At 53.2% G+C, this 18131-nt stretch overlaps 8 protein-coding genes across 8 annotated transcripts; 6 read left to right on the forward strand and 2 right to left on the reverse strand.

Annotated features, from left to right (window-relative positions):
• Window positions 1–200: 200 nt before the first annotated feature.
• On the forward strand, window positions 201–1754 carry M409DRAFT_61477 (uncharacterized protein; the record flags this gene model as incomplete). Its single annotated transcript, XM_033814776.1, has 2 exons — window positions 201–797; window positions 1110–1754. The coding sequence occupies 2 exons, from the start codon at window positions 201–203 to the stop codon at window positions 1752–1754; spliced, it is 1242 nt and encodes a 413-aa protein (XP_033659526.1).
• Window positions 1755–2213: 459 nt separating this feature from the next.
• On the forward strand, window positions 2214–2665 carry M409DRAFT_30863 (uncharacterized protein; the record flags this gene model as incomplete). The annotated part of the gene is made up of 2 exons (XM_033810104.1): window positions 2214–2222; window positions 2276–2665. 2 exons carry the CDS (start codon window positions 2214–2216, stop codon window positions 2663–2665), a joined length of 399 nt encoding a protein of 132 aa, XP_033659527.1.
• Window positions 2666–2986: 321 nt separating this feature from the next.
• Window positions 2987–9655, reverse strand: M409DRAFT_61478 (uncharacterized protein; the record flags this gene model as incomplete). The annotated part of the gene is made up of 3 exons (XM_033814777.1): window positions 2987–4921; window positions 4974–6019; window positions 6073–9655. 3 exons carry the CDS (start codon window positions 9653–9655, stop codon window positions 2987–2989), a joined length of 6564 nt encoding a protein of 2187 aa, XP_033659528.1.
• An 803-nt stretch (window positions 9656–10458) lies between these two features.
• M409DRAFT_71539 (uncharacterized protein) lies at window positions 10459–11573 on the forward strand (the record flags this gene model as incomplete). The annotated part of the gene is made up of 2 exons (XM_033819217.1): window positions 10459–10827; window positions 10875–11573. The coding sequence occupies 2 exons, from the start codon at window positions 10459–10461 to the stop codon at window positions 11571–11573; spliced, it is 1068 nt and encodes a 355-aa protein (XP_033659529.1).
• Window positions 11574–12468: 895 nt separating this feature from the next.
• On the forward strand, window positions 12469–13427 carry M409DRAFT_30866 (uncharacterized protein; the record flags this gene model as incomplete). Its single annotated transcript, XM_033810105.1, has 3 exons — window positions 12469–12658; window positions 12709–13254; window positions 13306–13427. 3 exons carry the CDS (start codon window positions 12469–12471, stop codon window positions 13425–13427), a joined length of 858 nt encoding a protein of 285 aa, XP_033659530.1.
• Window positions 13428–13819: 392 nt separating this feature from the next.
• M409DRAFT_30867 (uncharacterized protein) lies at window positions 13820–14926 on the forward strand (the record flags this gene model as incomplete). The annotated part of the gene is made up of 1 exon (XM_033810106.1): window positions 13820–14926. One exon carries the CDS (start codon window positions 13820–13822, stop codon window positions 14924–14926), a length of 1107 nt encoding a protein of 368 aa, XP_033659531.1.
• A 986-nt stretch (window positions 14927–15912) lies between these two features.
• On the reverse strand, window positions 15913–17190 carry M409DRAFT_30868 (uncharacterized protein; the record flags this gene model as incomplete). Its single annotated transcript, XM_033810107.1, has 1 exon — window positions 15913–17190. The coding sequence occupies one exon, from the start codon at window positions 17188–17190 to the stop codon at window positions 15913–15915; it is 1278 nt and encodes a 425-aa protein (XP_033659532.1).
• Window positions 17191–17615: 425 nt separating this feature from the next.
• Window positions 17616–18086, forward strand: M409DRAFT_71540 (uncharacterized protein; the record flags this gene model as incomplete). Its single annotated transcript, XM_033819218.1, has 3 exons — window positions 17616–17762; window positions 17828–17936; window positions 18010–18086. The coding sequence occupies 3 exons, from the start codon at window positions 17616–17618 to the stop codon at window positions 18084–18086; spliced, it is 333 nt and encodes a 110-aa protein (XP_033659533.1).
• Between the last annotated feature and the right edge of the window lie 45 nt (window positions 18087–18131).

Genomic DNA, 18131 nt, shown 5'->3' on the forward strand with positions numbered 1-18131 from the left:
CGTAATAGCGGCAAGCCGAGAAAAGAACCCAGACAGACAACAGAGATGTTACACACGAGGGTCTTTAAGACCTGTACAAAGACATCACCTCAACACACTTTCCCACTACATTCTCTCACAATTCCCCATGTTTTACTGCCATCCCAGGCGCCGGACCTTCAGTCAGCGATACAGACACCTGAGATATCCCGGAGAAAGCCATGGCTTCTCAGTACGAACAAAGCTCTGGTCCCGACTTGCACGCGGCCGTGGAGTCCTTGCCGTCGTACCAGCTCGTGGACAAAGACGGCCGGATTCAACCAGTGAGCGACTCACGAATAGTGGCAATCCACAACGAAGACAGCCGCCTAGCAGCGATGATAGTGAGCGAAGAATTGCTCAACAAAATCAAAACATCTCTGGACGACGGAATCAGAGCGATAGTACAGGAAGAAACAGCGAAAGCGAAGAATCCTGTGCTCAGGACATTCGAAGAATGGGTACAGAAGGAGCAAGAGGAGTTGTCGGCACAGATGAAGGTTGTCGAGGCTGTCCCAGGGTCATACAGCTTGTTGATGTCGTTGGATCTTCAATCGAGCATGCTCAACGACAAGCTGGACTTGGTTGCAGAGCGCAGAGCTGCACTCAAAGAAGAAATGAAAGAGGCCGAGAAGGTCGCCGAGCTGAGCCAGCTTGGCACCTACGCAAGACTGTACGACCTTTTCAAGGCGCACGGATTTACGGATCATGACGATTCGGAATCCCACTCACTGGACGATGGTTTCCTGCGCGAATGGGCGGTTCCGGAGCAGGGGGAGGTACATCATAACGCCAGGGTCCCGCAAGATGGTGTCCACTCTCAGGACGAACAAAGCAATGCCAATCAACGGATCGACTCAGGACGTGCCCCTTCTCGAGAAGAGCACACACGTGGACGCTCCCCCGACCGCCGCCGTTCGCGAAGCGCATCTCCTCGTCGACACCTCTCGCAAGACCGTCTCCGCCGTGATCGCCCCAATAGCAGATCTGGCCGTCGACATGGAGTCAAAGAATACGCTGCAACACCACCTCCTCGTCATCATGACAGGCGAAACTGAGATCCGTCATACGAGCCTCTCGATCCACTTCAGATGGCACAGCGTGACTTCAACGCCCGTGCCGGAGATGTTCAGGAGGCGCAATGCGACTTTGACTGGTACTGGGGAAGGATCAAACAAGCCAAGAACGAGAGCGCAAGCGAAGCTGGTCGGCGAGAATTCAAGGCGAATAATCGTCTCACTCGCAAGTTGACTGAAGCATGGGAGAGGTTCCGAGCTGCACGCCGCCATTGCCACGATCTAGGAGTCCGCGTACCAAACGACAGTCAGTCCTCATCTCTTGCAGCGGATTCTGAAGACGGCGAAGAGCAGTTCCATGTGTTCATGAAACCGTTCTGCGGACCAGAGAAACATCCATGGGTTGCTGAGTGGCTTGATGATGTGGAGGATGGGCGTGGTTCAACAGCAGTGCACACGAGGCGGGAGAGGATAGCAGCACCGAGACCCGAGATGGACGAGTGGGATGCTGGCTCAGATCTCTGCCCATGGGAAAGTCAGAGCGAGACAGCAGAGGGTCGAGAGAAGGATCGCATCAGGATTGCTGAGGCAGTGCGAGACAGCCTGCGAGACGATCCCATAGAACAACGCCAGAAGGTGATGACACGCAAGCGCAAGAGGGATGCAGACCAGAATGAAGAGGACGAAGTGGAAATTGCAAAGACGCAGAAGAAGCCCTGATCGTGACAATGCGAATGTTCTTCGAAAACGACAAGGATCGAAACGTAGCTTCTAGACTGTTACTCAGCGTTCTGTTTGAATGTATTCAGCAGAAGTTCATCTCAATACCAAAGCTCCTCCACTGTATGATTCACATAGGTCTCACATGAGATTTGAAGATTGTGCCCAGGTACACCCCGGAAGCGTGCTGCTGTCATATTCATGTAGCGTGCGCTAGTATTCTTGGCTTGTGTAAGACAAGGACGTCATGCTCATGTGACAGCTTGGCACGTGGCAATGCCCTCTATGCAGTGCACCCATGTCTTCCGGTATTTGAAGTAAGGCTGAACAGTGACTCGATCGATTTGAAGGCAGGCAGAAACATCTTGGACTCTACCTCAAAAGCCATCTTCAATCACCACCGATTCCATCCAAAATTTGAATCCAGACATCGTATCTGAGCGAGCATAGCTTCCAACTATGGTATTGGTATGTCATCCCTCGTCGCATCTCCTTCTCAATCAAGCCTAACACACCCACAGGGCGGCTGTTGTTTAGGCATCATCGCCATCTTCCTCCCGCCTCTTGTGGTCTTCATCCGACGCGGCTGCGGCGCCGACCTCCTCATCAACATCGGCCTCCTCTTCCTCGCCTGGATACCCGGCGTCCTCCACGCCTGGTACATCATCCTCGAGTATCCGAGCTTCCGGCAACGGCAGAAGATCAAAAGGGAGCGTGCGCAGAGCTATTCGAGCTCTAGAGGAGCGAGGAGTCCGGCGCGGAGGAGCCAGGAGGTGGGATACGAACGGCGGAGAAGCACATCGCGGAATCCTTATGGGGCGACCACAAGGCCGTACTATCGTGATGAGTACTATGACGGTGGCAGGCAGCCAGCAGCGTACTATCCACCGCCGCCGAGATACAAGTATTGAAGCTGGGAGAAAGCCATGGTCGCGAGGAGGGCACAGGGCTGACAGGCGCCGCCGGATTGTATTCCGCAGGCCTTCTGGGCCTGCATCTACATTGTGCTGTACGATGAAGAGATCGGACAAAATGTCAATGATGAAGATATGAATTTGACGACGGAACATCAAGTTTGTGTCAAGGTACACGGCTTGCCAAGTGATTCCTTCTTACTATGGACTAGTGCCAATTTTAGCTCACATGCTAGTCGACTTCACTTCCACAGTCGAAGTCGATTACAGTCAATACTCGGTTCTCTACCTCTGAATACCATTTTCAGGTGTGAAAGCTCACCCCTGGAGCAGTCGTAGATGCACAGCCAGCTGATCAGCCCATCGAGACAGCTGCTCGTGGGTGTGGAAGCGCCCATTCGCGGCTAAATCCACCCGTAACATGCCATCTTGCTCAGGCGTAGCAGATATTCGTAAGACGCCACCCTCAGGCATGTTACCATTGGCCCTTTGGTAATTTTTCAAAGTCCTCATCACGCCACCAATCTCTTCTTCGGCATCTCCAAGGTCCTGGAAATGCGTGACGCAGCCAAATGAACGAGTCGACTCCGGCCAATCGGTGCAATGCTTAACAATATCCTTGAAGCCCGATGTCTCATATGGCATCCCATCAATATTCTGGTCGTGCACGCTTTGGATGACTTTTGCGGTATCGTCGATCGAGCGGACTCGCACTGGAACGATATTCAGGCAAGGGCCGACGGCATCTCGAAGATGCACTGGTAACATGGCTCGACCAGAGACCACACGACCGAAAGTAACATCTGTAGATGCAGAAGCCTCAGCTAGGAATAGAGCGCAAGCGGATGTGAAGATGGTGGCTGCAGTATATCCGGAGGCTGACTGCGGCAAACTGACTCTCCTGGTCACCTCGACCAAGCCAGGTTCATCGATGCCGTGTTGCACAGTTTCAAGATTGGTAAGACTGGACCCTTGCAGATGGTTGCTCCAGTGACTTCGTGCCGCTTCTGCGTTGTCGATCGCATGGCGCATGAAGTGGGAAAACCTCGGCGTGGGCGGAACAGTCTGTTCGTCATGGATGACTTTGACAGCTTTCATCAAGTGCAACAAGCTGGTGCCGTCAAATTGAGCATGCGACAATCGAACAGCTAGTCGACACTCTCTTTGAGCCCTGGAAAAGACGAAGAATCTGCAGAAAGGGGTCCCCAAAGCACCAGGCTGAGATGAGTCTTCGTCCAGTACATGTGCCATGAGTTGCTCAACGGTGCTGGTAGATGTCGAGAGGTGCTTGATATCTGGGCGTATATCCGTTTGCAGAACCTGGACGTACTGGTCTCGCCATCGCACGAATATGGTCCGTAGAGCTTCAATCTGGTTCCACAGGCTTTCGCAAAGGACGTTGGCCTTTTCCAGGCTGTACCCATTTGGAAGATCCAAGTAGAAACAGTGCCGTTGCTGTGGCGGCATCTTCAGAGCGCCTTCTATGCAAGATGCTTGGAATTCTGCGACAGGGTAGGCGTCCACTATTGACGCTGGGTAAGTTTCTAGCGTGGCAGCAATCTCAGCTTGAGCAACTTCGGTGTCTTCCAGGAGCGAGAACGGTTCAACAATGCTTTGCATATCTTCAATGATTGGAGTAGAAACAGTCGCCATCTCAATCAATCGGGGAGCTTTGAAGACGTCAGCGACTGAGATCGACAGGCCATGGTGTCGTGCAGCTGTAACAAGTCTCATGGCAGCTATGCTGTCACCACCGGCCTGGACGAAGCTGTCTGTTCTTGCAATAGTCGATGCTTCCTTGTTGAGCACCGATGCCCAGAGCTTCTGCATCTGTCTTTCTGCAGGTGTCTTCACCTGCTCTGGCTCCTGTGTCTGACGATGAGGATTCATGGCATGAAGCTGCTCTACTGTCAAAGTACCCCCAACAGCCTTCAGACGCCGTCTGTCGACTTTGCCCGCAGGAGTTGTGGGTATGGTATCAACAGCAACGTACCCAGAGGGGATCATATGTTTCGGGAGACGATCAGCCAGCTTGTCGTCGAGTCCGATCAACAGGCCTCGCCTGATGAAATCAAGAGCGCTTCCCTCTCCGCCATTTGACCTTAAAAAGGCAACCAGCATGGGGGTGTTGCTGGCCAGTGGTGTGATGACTTCTGCTACAACCTGCATGCTAGCCTTGTTTGTGTGCAAGAGCTCTCTTTCGACATGATGCTCGATATCACCAAGCTCGACTCTTTGGCCACGAATCTTGACCTGTAACTTCAATTAGCAAATACTCAGAAAAAGACACCTTGCTCCAACCTACCTGAGCATCTTTCCTACCAACGTACACTACCGATCCGTTGGAGGCGTAACGCACGAGATCGCCTGTCCTGTAAAGACGACCCTCTGACTTTCTCTCTTCATTCAAAGGTAGCCATGGTGGATTTGCGAGACGCACAGCATCGCTCTTAGCCCGGTCATTCAGGTACCCCTTCATGACAATCGGACCGTCTGCGACCAGCTCACCGGCCGCCCCAATCGGTGCCAGCAGATTAGGATTCTCTCTCGAAACGATCCAGCATCTTGCCGCAGCACCTGATCCGATGCCACCGTCGTTCCAAGTCAAAGGATCTACTGGAGTTATCGAACAGACTGATGCCTCTGCTGGACCATACCAATTGAATACTGAGGTTTTGTCAGCCCATTTGGAGAAATGGCTCGAGGTAAGCTTCTCTCCAGCAAAGACCAACGTCTTGAGCGCTGGCACATCTTCTGACGAGAGCATGCCGGCCACTGAGGGAGCAAGACACGCCCAGTCGGCTCTCATGTTGTCGATCGATCCGACCAAGTTGTTCTCCCTGTCCTTCTCTGAAGGTATACAGACACAAGCACCGTATATCAGTGCCATAAAAGTCTCATGGATGCTGACATCGAACGAGTACGACGCGAATTGAAAGACCCGAGTGGAATCGTTGACTGCGCAATCTCGACCAAGGTAAAAAGCGGCGGTAGCGAGACTGCGATGATCCAGCATGATGGCTTTCGGATTTCCGGTAGAACCAGAGGTGAACATCACTGCCGCCATGGACGAAGCGGGAAGCTTTCGATGTAGCAATTGCTCTTGAGCCCCAAGACGCCTGGTCAGCGCCTGCCTGGGACAGATGACAAGTTGCATCTGGAACAGATGAGCATTCTCTGCAAGAGCCAGCACGACCTTCGCCGACACGGTCTGCAGCATGGCATGCAGTCGTGCTTTGGGAAGAGAAGGGGGTATCATAGCAAATGTAGCGCCGGTCTTGAGGACAGCGAGCATTGATACAGGCACCCACCTTGATTTCTCAAAGCTCAAGGGTACAATCGTGCCGGGACCTACAAGAAATAAGTTTTGCAGGCCAACGATGCTGGTGGATGTCAGAACTCACCGATGTCAAGAACAGCTAAATGGAACGCCAAACGACTTGAAAGATCGTCAAGCTCGCGGTACGTGAGGTCACCATCGTGAGCACAGACAGCTAAGGCGTGTGGATGTCGTTGTGCATTTGCAGCCACAAGATTGTGGACACTTCTTTCCACCGGAATTGGGGCCTTCATGTTCCATTGCAAGACAGCTTTGGTATCTTGGTCGCTGGCTGTCTCGATTTCGGCCAGCTTTACCCCCTGATTGTGCATGGAGCATAGTTGGCGCAAGATCCTGTCAAGCTGTAGAAGCATTCTCGATGCTTGTTTTGCCTCAATGACTCGAGAATCGAAGCTAATTCGAGTGAAGACTCCATGATCTTGTAGTTGACACTCCAGCATCACAGCGTACGGATTGAAATCTTTCAGCTCGTACTTCGGGACTCGATGCCCCTTGCTGAAGACAGAGCTCTCTTTGTCGGAATTCTGATCGGCATGTTGAATCAAGAGGATGCTTTGAAAGTCACAAGCTCTCTCTGCGTCGCCGCTCGCCCGTCGAATGTTTTGCAGGCCGAACTGTTCGTGTCCTATTGACTCGATGGAGTGCTTTTGTATCCTGGATAACAGGTTCGAGACGCTTTCTTCTGGCCTCAGGACCGTTCGAACAGGTAATGTGGCAATCGTCGGGCCCGTCATGAGTTCGATGCCTGGCACAGCCGCTTGTCTTCCAGAGACAGTAGCTCCGTAGACTACATCGTTGCAGGCCGTGTATTGTGCGGTAAGCAGCGACCACGCCGCACGAATGACAGTCGAGGGGGTAACTTCTCCCTTTGGCCACCGGAGACTTCGTATGTCGTGCTCTACCTCGCCGTCCGCCTTCGTCTGAAAGTTCGGAGTAGGAAGTTTGGGGAACGGTTCTGCCTCTGCGCCTTCCAGTGTATGTTGCCAGAAGTCCGCGGACTGGGCCTCATCAATCGACGAGACGTGCTTGACAAATGTTTGAGACTGCCCCGATGGCTGAAGGGGTGGCTCAGAGTAGGCTCGCTCTAGTTGATCGAGCAAGAGCGGGACGGACCAACCATCACAAATTGCATGGTGCATCGTCCAAGACAAAAATGTTTTGCCACTGGGGCTGTCTGTTCTGAAGCTGAAGTGGGCAAGAGCTGTACACATTCCCCTCTTCTGCTGGAAATGTTCGTCAGAAACTCGCGGAACTGGCTCAAGCGCCCTTCTGACGATGATCTGTACTAAGCCTTCACCTGCTACGTCAACAATCCTCGTGCGGAGGATTGGCTCGGCCTGAATCAGTTCGCCCAAAGCATTCTCTAGTCTGTTTAGACAGACTTCCGGTTTCAACTCAAAAGATTGCCGCACCACGTAGTCGACACTTCCTCGGGCAGACAAAGCTATGAGACCTGCTTGGAGTGGCGTGCACGGAAAGATATCCTCGATATCTGGAAGAGGCACTCCGCAAAGATCCGCAACATATTGTCGTGCAACTGCTTGCTCACCTTTGAGCAGTGCGAAAGGTTCGACGAAGCCATGTTCATCGGACTCAGCTTTCGTCGACAAATTCTCATCGACGTGACGTGCAAGATCAGAAAGCATCGGAAAGCTAAAGACGTCGGCCACGCTAAGCTTGATGCCTTCTCGTCGAGCAATAGGGATAAGTCGCATCGCTTTTACGGAATCGCCCCCAAGCTTCAGAAAGGTATCGTCTGCACCGATGTTCTGGAGTTGGATCTGGAGCACCTGTGACCAGAGCTTCCGTAATGTAATCTCTGTCGGCGTATCGGGAGGTTTCCACGCCCTGCGTGCAAGATTGAGATTGGCGAGTTGGTCTGAGGTGAACGTAGATCCAATTTCCCGCAGTCTTCGACGATCCGTCTTCCCCGTGGGTGTGACTGGTATGTCATCCAGACCAAGACTTTCGACAGATATATATACTGATGGGATCAGGTATGCAGGCAGCACTTCTGCCAACAAGATATCCAGATCCAGCAGTGCGGCGCTGAGATCTTCATCAGACTTGAGGAAGACGACTAGTGTTCCATCTGGACTTCCTTGGAGTTTGAGAACATCCGCCACGACTTTAGCATTTGCTGTCTGTTCGAGGTTCCTCGCGACATGATACTCAACATCACCGAGCTCAACACGTTGACCGCGGATCTTGACTTGAGCATCTTTTCGACCAGCGAACACCAGCTCATGGCCTTCTCGGCGAACAAGATCTCCTGTCCGGTAAAGTCGGCCACGTCTTCCCGCGGAGCCATGAGCTCCTTGCAAGAGCCATAAAGGGTCTTCAACGAAAGCTTCTGCGGTCTTTGCTTGAATCTTGTAGTAGCCTTTGCCCACAAGCGGTCCTTCGATCCAGAGTTCTCCAATTTCACCGTGAGCCGCGAGGGAGTTCGGGTCTTCTGTGTCAACTATCCAAGTACAGATGCCGACTCCAAAACCAATGTTCGGAGATATCGCATGCTCAGTAGTCACGGTTGACAAGACTGAGCACTCTGCCGGACCATATGCGAAGCGCACGGATGTCTTTTGTCTCATGCGGGCCACTTGCCGCGCATCTGGAGCCTCGCCTGCAAGTTCGATCAGGTCCAGCTGCTGCAGTGACGCATCATCGAGAAGTTCAGCCACCTTCGGCGTGAAGTTTGCAAAGTTCGGTCGCAGTCTTTGGATGCTGCCGTTGATGTCATTCTTGCGGTCGTTCTCCGATGGTATGCAAAGGCAGCCACCAGCTGATAACGTATGTAAAGTATTGTACCACGCCGCATCAAAGGCGTATGACGCAAAGTCGAGAGCTCTCGTATCTCTGCGAAAGCCAAGATGAGAAGTCTGGTATCTCAGAGCGCTGCTGAAGTTGCTGTGCGTGATGACGACGCCCTTTGGAGTTCCCGTACTTCCTGACGTGAACACAATGTAAAGAGTGTTCGATGGGTTCACTCGTCGTTCGAAGGCTTTTGTTGAGGCTGTGTCGACTGGAGATTCGCCGGCGAGAGTTTCTTCACCAACCGGAACAATGGTGGCTCCAGGGCGCAAGGCATGGGCGAGGGTATTGCAACTTGAAGAGCACAGAATGACCTCTGGCTCTACTTGATCGACCATCGTACGCAATCGGGTTTCTGGTTGACTGACATCTATCGCCATTGAGGCTCCCCCAGCTTTCATCACTGCCAGCATTGCTACTGGCATGAACATACTCTTCTCGAAACACAGTGGCACGATCTTCTCCGGGCCTGTTCCGAGCTCGATGAGTTTCCGGGAAAGGACGGTCGATAAGCGATCTAGCTCGCCATATGTAAGACCTCCGTCGTGAGCACATATTGCTGGGTCTGTAGGAATTATGTCCTTGAAGATCAATTCGTGCACTAGCTCGTTGATTGGAACCGGTGCTGAGGAGTTCGCAGTCGGTGTCCGTTGTAGATCCTCTTCAAGGAGACAAGAAGTCGCCGTGACAGCTTTTTGTGACGATGCGGCCCTCGCGTGCGACTTGGCTGCGTCGAGAGATTCATCCGCACTCGATGGACTGACATAGCCACTGTCCCGGTCACTGGAGCTCGAGTATCCACGTCGACGTGCGACGATATCAGCCGGCTTGTCCATGTCGAAGGCAGGGCGGTCCAAGCATGAGCGCAGCTCTTTGCCAGGATAGAGACCTCGCCATGGTATGCCTCTGGGACCGTCAATAAGGTACCACTTAGCGGACAAACATATGTTGCGGTTAGCAGCCTACTGAGGGAGTCATAGATCGTCGATGTAAGGATCGGTCAGCTTGCCAGGTGACCTTCCGGTGTGCAATAGTGCAACAGCATTGAGCAGGACATCAATACGGATAGCGCTCCCGATGTGAAGATCGAGTGGCTCGGTATCGAATCGGTGTTGACATTGCGACCACGCGGCAAGTTCGCGACGCTTGCAACGTTCAGTGAGTTGGCACACGAGGCTGTGGATTATACTAGCTTCGAAATCGCGCCGGTGCCACTTGAAGCGGCAGCCAGCAACGTGCGTGATGCAGCAAAATGCGTAAGCCGTTTGAAAGTAGGATCGTCGTATCGCACACGGTAGTTTGTATTCGCCGAGCCGCATTCTCGATGCCTGTGCAGTTAGCTTCAACGTAACGCTCGTGGAACAGTCAGCCAGGAGGGAGGATCACGGCAGACAGTAGAGTACCAACATGGGACTATGACGCTCTCGATCCCAGTAGACAGTCGACTGCAACAAATCAGCGTGGAAAGTTGTTACACATGTCTCATTGAGGTGCATGGCGGTTGGCGGATAGACGGACTCCATCCTTGCGGCAGTGATCCTGGCTCGGAGTTTCCAAAATCTCAGCCTTGCCGTATATCTTGCGATCCGGATGCTGGAGCAGGCTATGAGCCGACCCTAATCCCCAAGATCTCGCAAAAATGACTTCTGCGGAGACCACCAGCACAATTCCGACGATTGATCTCTCTGCAATCGTACAGAGTGAAGACCCAGCGGTTCGCAAGGCCAAAGCAATTGAATTCGTGGAAGCCGTGCATGTCCATGGCGCCTGTGGCATCGTTGGCCATGGCATATCCGTCGAGCGTCTGCGAGAGGCCTTCAAGTGGTCGGAGAAGTTCTTCAATTTGCCCACCGACGTGAAGAACAAGGCGCCACATCCAAAGGGTATGGTGCCCCATCGTGGATACTCTGGCTTCAACACCGAGAAGTGTTTGATCTACACGGAAGAGGAGCTTGCTTCCATGAGCGGCGAGCTAAGCAAAGATTCCGGCAAAGCCCTTGACTTCAAGGTAAGAGATATGTTTCAGGCCAAGAGATGTATGCTGATTCCGAACAGGAGCACTACGACATCGGCAGTGAGGAGGAGAAGGTCCATTACAACCTCTGGATCCCGGATGAAGATCTTCCAGGGTTTCGCAATTTCATGCTCGACTTCTTTTGGGAGTTCGAGTCACTGAGCAAGCTGGTCCTGGACGCCCTGCTCGAGGGTTTGGAAATCGACAAGGCCGCGACAGACTACTACCGTAGCATCCACACAGGGCATCAGAACGGCATTCGTCCAATCCACTACCCTCCGATCAACGAGTCGATGATTGACAGAGAGTCTCTGACTTGGTGCCCAACACATACAGACTTCACGTCTTTCACGCTGCTTGCCCAGGATCTGGCAAGTGGTCTGGAAATCGAAGACCGGAAAAACCCAGGAACCTTCTTCAAAGCGACGACTGACATCGAAGATCGGTTGTACTTGACTATTGGCGACCACATGGACACTTGGACCAATGGCTATCTTCCAGGTTCAAAGCACCGAGTGGTCATTCCTCCGCCAAAGGATGGCTCCAAGGTGACACCGAAGAGATTCTCCATGCCGTACTTTGTGACGGCTCGGCATGATGGTGTTCTGGAGCCGCAGCATACGGGCAAGGCTGCCGAGATGCCGGAAGGGAAGTATAAGAAGATGACGGTTGCCGAGCATATCGAATTTCGGATGAAGTACCAGTACACTGATATTGGTGATGAGGAAGCGTCGTCATAGACTATAAGCTAGTGTCGGATGTTGGCGTGGCACAACCGTCGTAGGATCTTGTTCTGCAGTAGCCTGATTGAAGGATTTTCGCCCCTGACGTTCATTCCCCGAGCGTGCGTTCACGTGGTCATGCTCTAGTCTTTCCCCATCTTCAAACTCATTGTTTTGGGTGTATTCGATGTTTGTATGAACTTGTACTGATAGACTTGCGCGATGAGAAGATCGCATACGTCAGTGCGCCTCTGTCGGACTTGTGTCAATCGTTTGTTGATGGATGAAGGTAGTGTTACGATGCAGTGACGTTCAGGCAAAGCCTTCGCTCGAGAACGGCCCGTAGTGCACTAATCCCAGGGCGGCAGTACATCGCTCTTAGGTAATACGAACGAGAGCTTAATTATGAGCGAACTTCGCTGTTGGAGTAATGCTCACTTAGTCTCGGTCTGCGAATCGATTCATCTTTCCATCACCATGTAACACGGCAGACCGTCAAGACTTTGGCGGCACTGACCAAAGCCAGACTATTGTGTCTCCATTGATCAGTACACGTGGTGAGCCTGCTCGAGTCAGGCTGTAAAATTGGACTGAATGATAGCCCATGGTTCGGCTGATCTCCGAGGAGCTATGGACTTCGTCAGCTAGGACGGTCTCTTTTCTGTAGACTTGTGTGAGGCCAGATGGAGTTTCACTTGTCGCCCAACCGGTGTAGAGCCACATGTTCCAGCGGCTCTTCTATTGTCCCGACCATGAGCTCCATTCGTCTAATCGAAGCAGGTATCGAGGAGCCTTGCGGGCGGATGCTGTCTGTCAAGCGCTGTTGCAATCACTTCATTCGTAGTTGAGCCGGATCTTACATTTTCACCCTCTTCCCATTACGCTACTCTGTGCCAGGGGCTGTATCGTCAAGATGTCCACAACAGCAACAATGGAGGTCTTCATGACCAAGACCAAAACTCTGGACGACAATGTGTCCGAGCAAGTACGTCTTGAAGACCAGCACGAAACAGTCATCCACGCCATGGGCGGCAAACCTTTGTTCGCTCCGGTGGACTTGTCTCGGCCAGGTCTCAAGGTCTTGGACTCAGGTTGTGCCAATGGTGAGGACTCCAACGGGTGGTTAAGACTGTCCTGCTAACGAACCTACCAGGTCGTTGGTTGAAAGACCTGCAAGCTGCATCTTCGGCTGAGCACGAGTATGTCGGCACAGATGTGGTCGAGTCTCTGTATCCCAAGCCTCCGCCAAAGAACACGCAGTTCTTCGATCAGTCAATCAAAGAGTCCTGGCCAAAAGAATGGGCGCGCACGTTTGATGTGATCCATCAGAAACTAGTCATGGCAGCTGCTCTGCCGGAGCAAAATACATCCAGCGTGGTCAACAGCTTTGCCGGTCTCCTCGCTCCTGCAGGCTGGCTGCAGATGGTCGAGGTTGATACTGAGCCTCTCGTGAACAACGGCAAGGCCCAGAACCAGTACATCGAGATGTTGGACACGCTGTACAACAAGCTCGGCTACGGCAAGTCTCGAATCTTTGCCGATCTGCCAAGTGAGATGGAAAAGGCTGGCCTTATCAATGTTGAGAAGAAGGATGTGCTCGTCAAATATGGCGCTGCCGTCAAGGATGACGAGGACATTGGAGTGAAAAGCTTGCGAACCGCCGTTGCCGGAGTGCCAAACTTCTTGTCTGTTTTGAAGGGTAAGTGCAAGGGCATGTTGAATCGAGGGATCCTTGCTAACCGCCTTCAAGCCATGCCAGACGCCTGGCGAGAGGAATGGGACGACCTGCAAGAACGCCTCAAGCAAGAGCTCGCCGAGAGAGGGGGCCAGATGAAGTACATCGTCTGCTGGGGCCAGAAACCGTCTCCATAGACGGCGTTACGACTTGAGCTGGACCAGTAGTCGTTCGTAGCCTGCCAACGAATCTGGTCCGCAGCGAGTCACCTCGAGTAACTCAACAACTTCTTTGTCCCAAGGCACTTGGCATTCACTTACCTTTCACAAACCTCTTTGTCCCTTCACACAATGCCCTTGTTCAAAACACCCAGCAGCAACACCCCATCACAATGTGTTGTTCATCTAGGACCATTCCATCCCATATAGACCGGCGCTCCAAGATGCCAGGCTCCTTCCTATTCCAGAGAACCCAAGCAAGAAGACGGAGACGGAGACCACGAAAAACCAGCAGCCCCCACTGATTTACATCGAAAGACACAAGCGTACTCGTCCAGAACAACAAGAAGACCGAGAGCTAGGAGCCAACCATGGATCCAAACCAGATTCTCGCCCTGCAGAGCTTCAACTCTGGCGCTGCCGGGCAGAACCAGACCCCAAACAACCCCAACACCCAACAACCACCCACCAACCCAGCCTCGCAAGGCCCAAACAACAGCCTCGCCATTCCCGACGTCTTCACCAACGCCACAGCCTCCACGCGACCAGCAGACTGGGGCAAGCCCAAGCACAACATCCCCTGCACCTGGGAAGGCTGCGGTCAGATGTTCACTTGCCGCCACAACGTCGAGCAGCACATCCGCGAGAAGCACACCGGCGAGCGTCCCTACGTCTGTGCCATCTGCGCGCAGCATGGCGGTGAGGCTACGTTCGCGAGACCTGCTTCGTTGTACCGACATATGCGCCAGCAGCATCGCATCGAGCCTGATGTGCCCAATAAGCGGAGACCGAGGAAGACGGTGAAGACGACTGGGCCTGTGAGTGCTGTTCCTGCGTCGGCGGCGCAGCCGAAGAAGAGAGGGAGGAGGCCCAAGGCTGCGGATCAGCAGGCTTCTCCTGCTCTTGAGCCTACGTCGATGGCCATGCCAATGCAGCCTGCTTCTTTCAACATCCAGTCGTGCGAGTATTGCGGTGCTGAGCTGACCGGAGCAGAGCATGCCATGCTCCACATGCACCTCGAGCACAGCATCCCAGCATCCCCCAAATGCGGCTGCAGCTTCTGCAAGAACCAGCGCATTCAACAAGCGCCTCTTCAGCAGCCTGTACCTTTCGGTACTCTGCCACCAGCTCCCCAGCAGCCCGCGCCCTTCTCACTGCCAATTCAGCAACCTCAACCCCGCCGCCCCCTGTCAATCTCTCAGCTTGAGGAGCGCTTGCTCGCTGTTCAGCAAGAGCAGCTTTCCACAGAGTCGACGACTGGCAGTGCTGACTTCACTCCGCCATTCGACCCAGCTCCGACTCCAGGTCCCGATGGCTCTGAGCAGCAGTTCCCAGACACTGATCCTGCGCAGAACGGCTTCGGCTTCATCGACTACTCTCAGTTCGCGGATGGATTCGGTGAGCTGCCGCACGGCCTTGATGATCTCTTCCCTGAATTGGGCGACATCAGCAAGTTCGGCGGTGACTTCAACTTCTGAAACACTTTCCCCAACAGTAAGCCCCCATTCCCCCGCCCTATTTCTTCAGCATTCTTTTTGCGTTCTTGTTTTTGGTTTTGGTGATCTGGATATTGACAGGACAGATGACGGCAAGACTGTCGGTGGATTTGACGAGGAACATGTCTCGACAGGATGAGACGGGATGCAGGAGAATCAGACGAGTCTGGCTCGCCCTGTTGATTCGAAATGCTTGCTTGAGAATGTTGTACTTTTACATGGTCTTGGATTACCTGCTTTGCACCAGAGCAGTGGCTGAATGGGAAACGTTGCGCATTGCTTTCGCCTCACGCCTGAATCGGTTCACACATCGGTGATCGTAGGGCACGTCTTTGTCCACCGCTGTGCGATGCGCACAGGGACCAAGATTTGCCTAGTCAAGTACGATGTACCCTTCGTCGAAGCTCCCTAGTGTCCTCGTTTTTCTCGCTCTTCTGAACGAAGTAGCCTGATCGATCGGTCAGAGGCCTCGCGGTGCCCCTGGTTGACATGAGTGTTGGCTGCGAGACTGAGTGAAACCAGGCAGGTAAGAACAACAGACTCCCTCTAATCTGGACTCCCTAAACTGGCTGCCACGCCGACGATCTAAAGCCACTGCTTGATATCCAAGACGTGGCCACACCACTGCGAAAGAAGAGAATGGGGAATGGCAACAGTCGGTAGCAAAGACCTCCATCTGCTGCTCGCGAGCCTGCGGAGTTTCACAGCGTGTCGAACCCCAATGTACTTGCTGCCATACCCAGAACATAAGGTCGTCGTCATCAACGTACACGCAGAACTCCAGGCGTCTCACCGATTGCAACCCATGTGCGCAGAGCGACGAGCAGTCATTGAGTGGGAAGAAGAGCGCGTGTCCAATGATCTCGTACTGAGGCGTTGCAGGTCCCATTTTGCGGACGATCAAGGCTGAACGATCGAGATAGCCGTGCTCGGTGGGGTCGTTGACGGGGAGGGTTGAGGGTGGGATTTTAATCCGCCGGAACCATGATTGGACGAGTCCTGAGCCAGGCGGTGAAATTGTTTGTCGTGCGCTCTGTGGGACTGTCTTGCAACGGGCACATAAGGCAGCGCCAGCGGTCGGACCACGGGAAGAGCGGCGTTTGGTCGGTGATTCGAAAGGCTTGTACAGTGGTCCCGAAGCGTGCTCGTTGTCCGACTGAGAGTGGACGACTGGTTGGCACATGGTCATGGCTCAACATACGGTGCTGCCGTATTTTCAACATTCCCCGGTCACCGCGCCCAATGTCAAGCAAGCGCACGACCCGACTCGCAACCTCTAGCTGAGCACCACTACAAAGTCGCAGAGTCTTGATAGCCAGTTCCGTCCTCGAAAGCGAGTAGTCTGCGGCGAGCGACTCGACGCCATCACTCCTCTGCACCAGTGAAAGAATGCCAAAGATACGATCGCGGATGTCATCACAATCCCTCGGTCCGAGAAGATCAAGAAGTTTTTCAAAAGTGAGGAGACCTTTTGGTGAACCTCGGATGATTCGTCGAAGTCGCATTGTGGCCGACATTGGGGTAGATTCCAGCATGGTATGATCGTTTCCAGTCACGAACTTTGGGTCCGCAGTGCCTCGCAAGATTTCTCGCAAGCCGTTGTTGACAGCCGCGATGATATCGAACGGAACCGAGCTACTGCCACGAAGAAGAACCACGTTCGAGGGGAGCGCGAACTCTTGGACTATCCACAGATGACTCCAACACGGATGCGTGCCAAGTGCTATGAGGCCACGGGCCAGGGATTCCAGAGTCTCGTGATCGAGCTGTGCTAGGTTGGCTTTGGTTGTAGTTGAATCTCGTGTGATGCCTAGGCCTTTCATTAGTCGAAACAAATCCCCGGTAGTGCGATCATGGCGGCCCACAGCAATGGCACACAGTGCCGCATTCTGGTAGATGGCTCCCATGAGGTCCACCTGTGCGCTCTTCTCCGCGTTGTCCGCCTGATTGATACATATCGTGTCAACCCAGCAGTATTCGCCGAAATTCTTCAGACGCAGTTGACCCAAAGCATACCAGCAGTTCTCGGTGATGAGGAGAAGCCTTCCATTGGCGGAGATTCCCTTCGTGAGTCGCCTGTCTCTCCAAGTATAGGACAATGCAGTATATTCAGGGGCAGAAGTTCTCTCGTAAGCTTTGACGGATATAGTCAGAGGGTCCTTGTTAGATGCCGGGTGTATCTTGACGAGGCGGATGTATCTGCGGGAATCAGGGAGCGGCTCGTGTTGGTAAGGCTCGAGGGACATTGTGGCTGACTTCTCCGGAGAACCGATTTTGATATTGAGGTTTTCCATTGACTCTTAAGGATGTACGGCCGCCTTGTATACACATGCCGGCTGAGGCACCAGCCATTGGAATCTGGGTCTGTGTAACAAGCCATCTCTTCGTGTGTAACGACGTACAAGTCAATACTACCGTCTCCTAAGAGTCATTACTGCTGCCTGTTCCAATGGAATGCGACTCCACATGTCGAAGACATCGAAGACAGAAACACAAAAAGTCGAGACCACGAAGTGAAGTCCACAGAATCTCGGCCCCACCCCCACCGCCAAGCCCAATTGCGTCCTGCAACCCCTCTACGCGTCTCCACGCCACCACCACCATCCATCCATCCAAACACTTCAATTCACTTCAGCCTCACCAAACAAAACCCCAACCAAAAACCCCAACCATGTCCGAAGCAACCCCCCGCATAACCGCCCGCTACCTCGAAGCCTTCTCGCACCGCACCGTGCGCATCCTGGGAAAAGTCGCCCAAATCCGCGGCGAAACGGGAACCCTCGACAGCGATGGGCAGATAACCTGTCATCTGAATCGCGTAAGTCCACCTCTAGAAGCACAACAGGGAGTGGAGTGAAGTTGGTACTGATATGTATTGCATAGGACGCCCACTGGCAACTCCACCACGCCTTCGAGATCATCGGCAAAGTGCAGAATGATTTGAGTGTGAAGGTGATGGCGAGTACGGATATGGGGCCTGAGGGGGCTGTTGGTAGGAGATTTTCCTTCTCATGGGGAGAACAAAACCATCGCGAATTTACATGTGCTGACTATGGATGGTTCAGATTTCACGGCGTACGAAGCTGTTGTTGATGCGACGCATCACTATCATGAGATTTTCTACGACAAGGAGCAGTCGTGAGGACGGGATGACTACGAATTGGACGAATTGAAGGCCGGGAATGAA

This window comes from Zasmidium cellare, assembly GCF_010093935.1.
Source record: "Zasmidium cellare ATCC 36951 unplaced genomic scaffold M409scaffold_75, whole genome shotgun sequence".
In the NCBI taxonomy this organism is placed as follows: Eukaryota; Fungi; Ascomycota; class Dothideomycetes; order Mycosphaerellales; family Mycosphaerellaceae; genus Zasmidium; species Zasmidium cellare.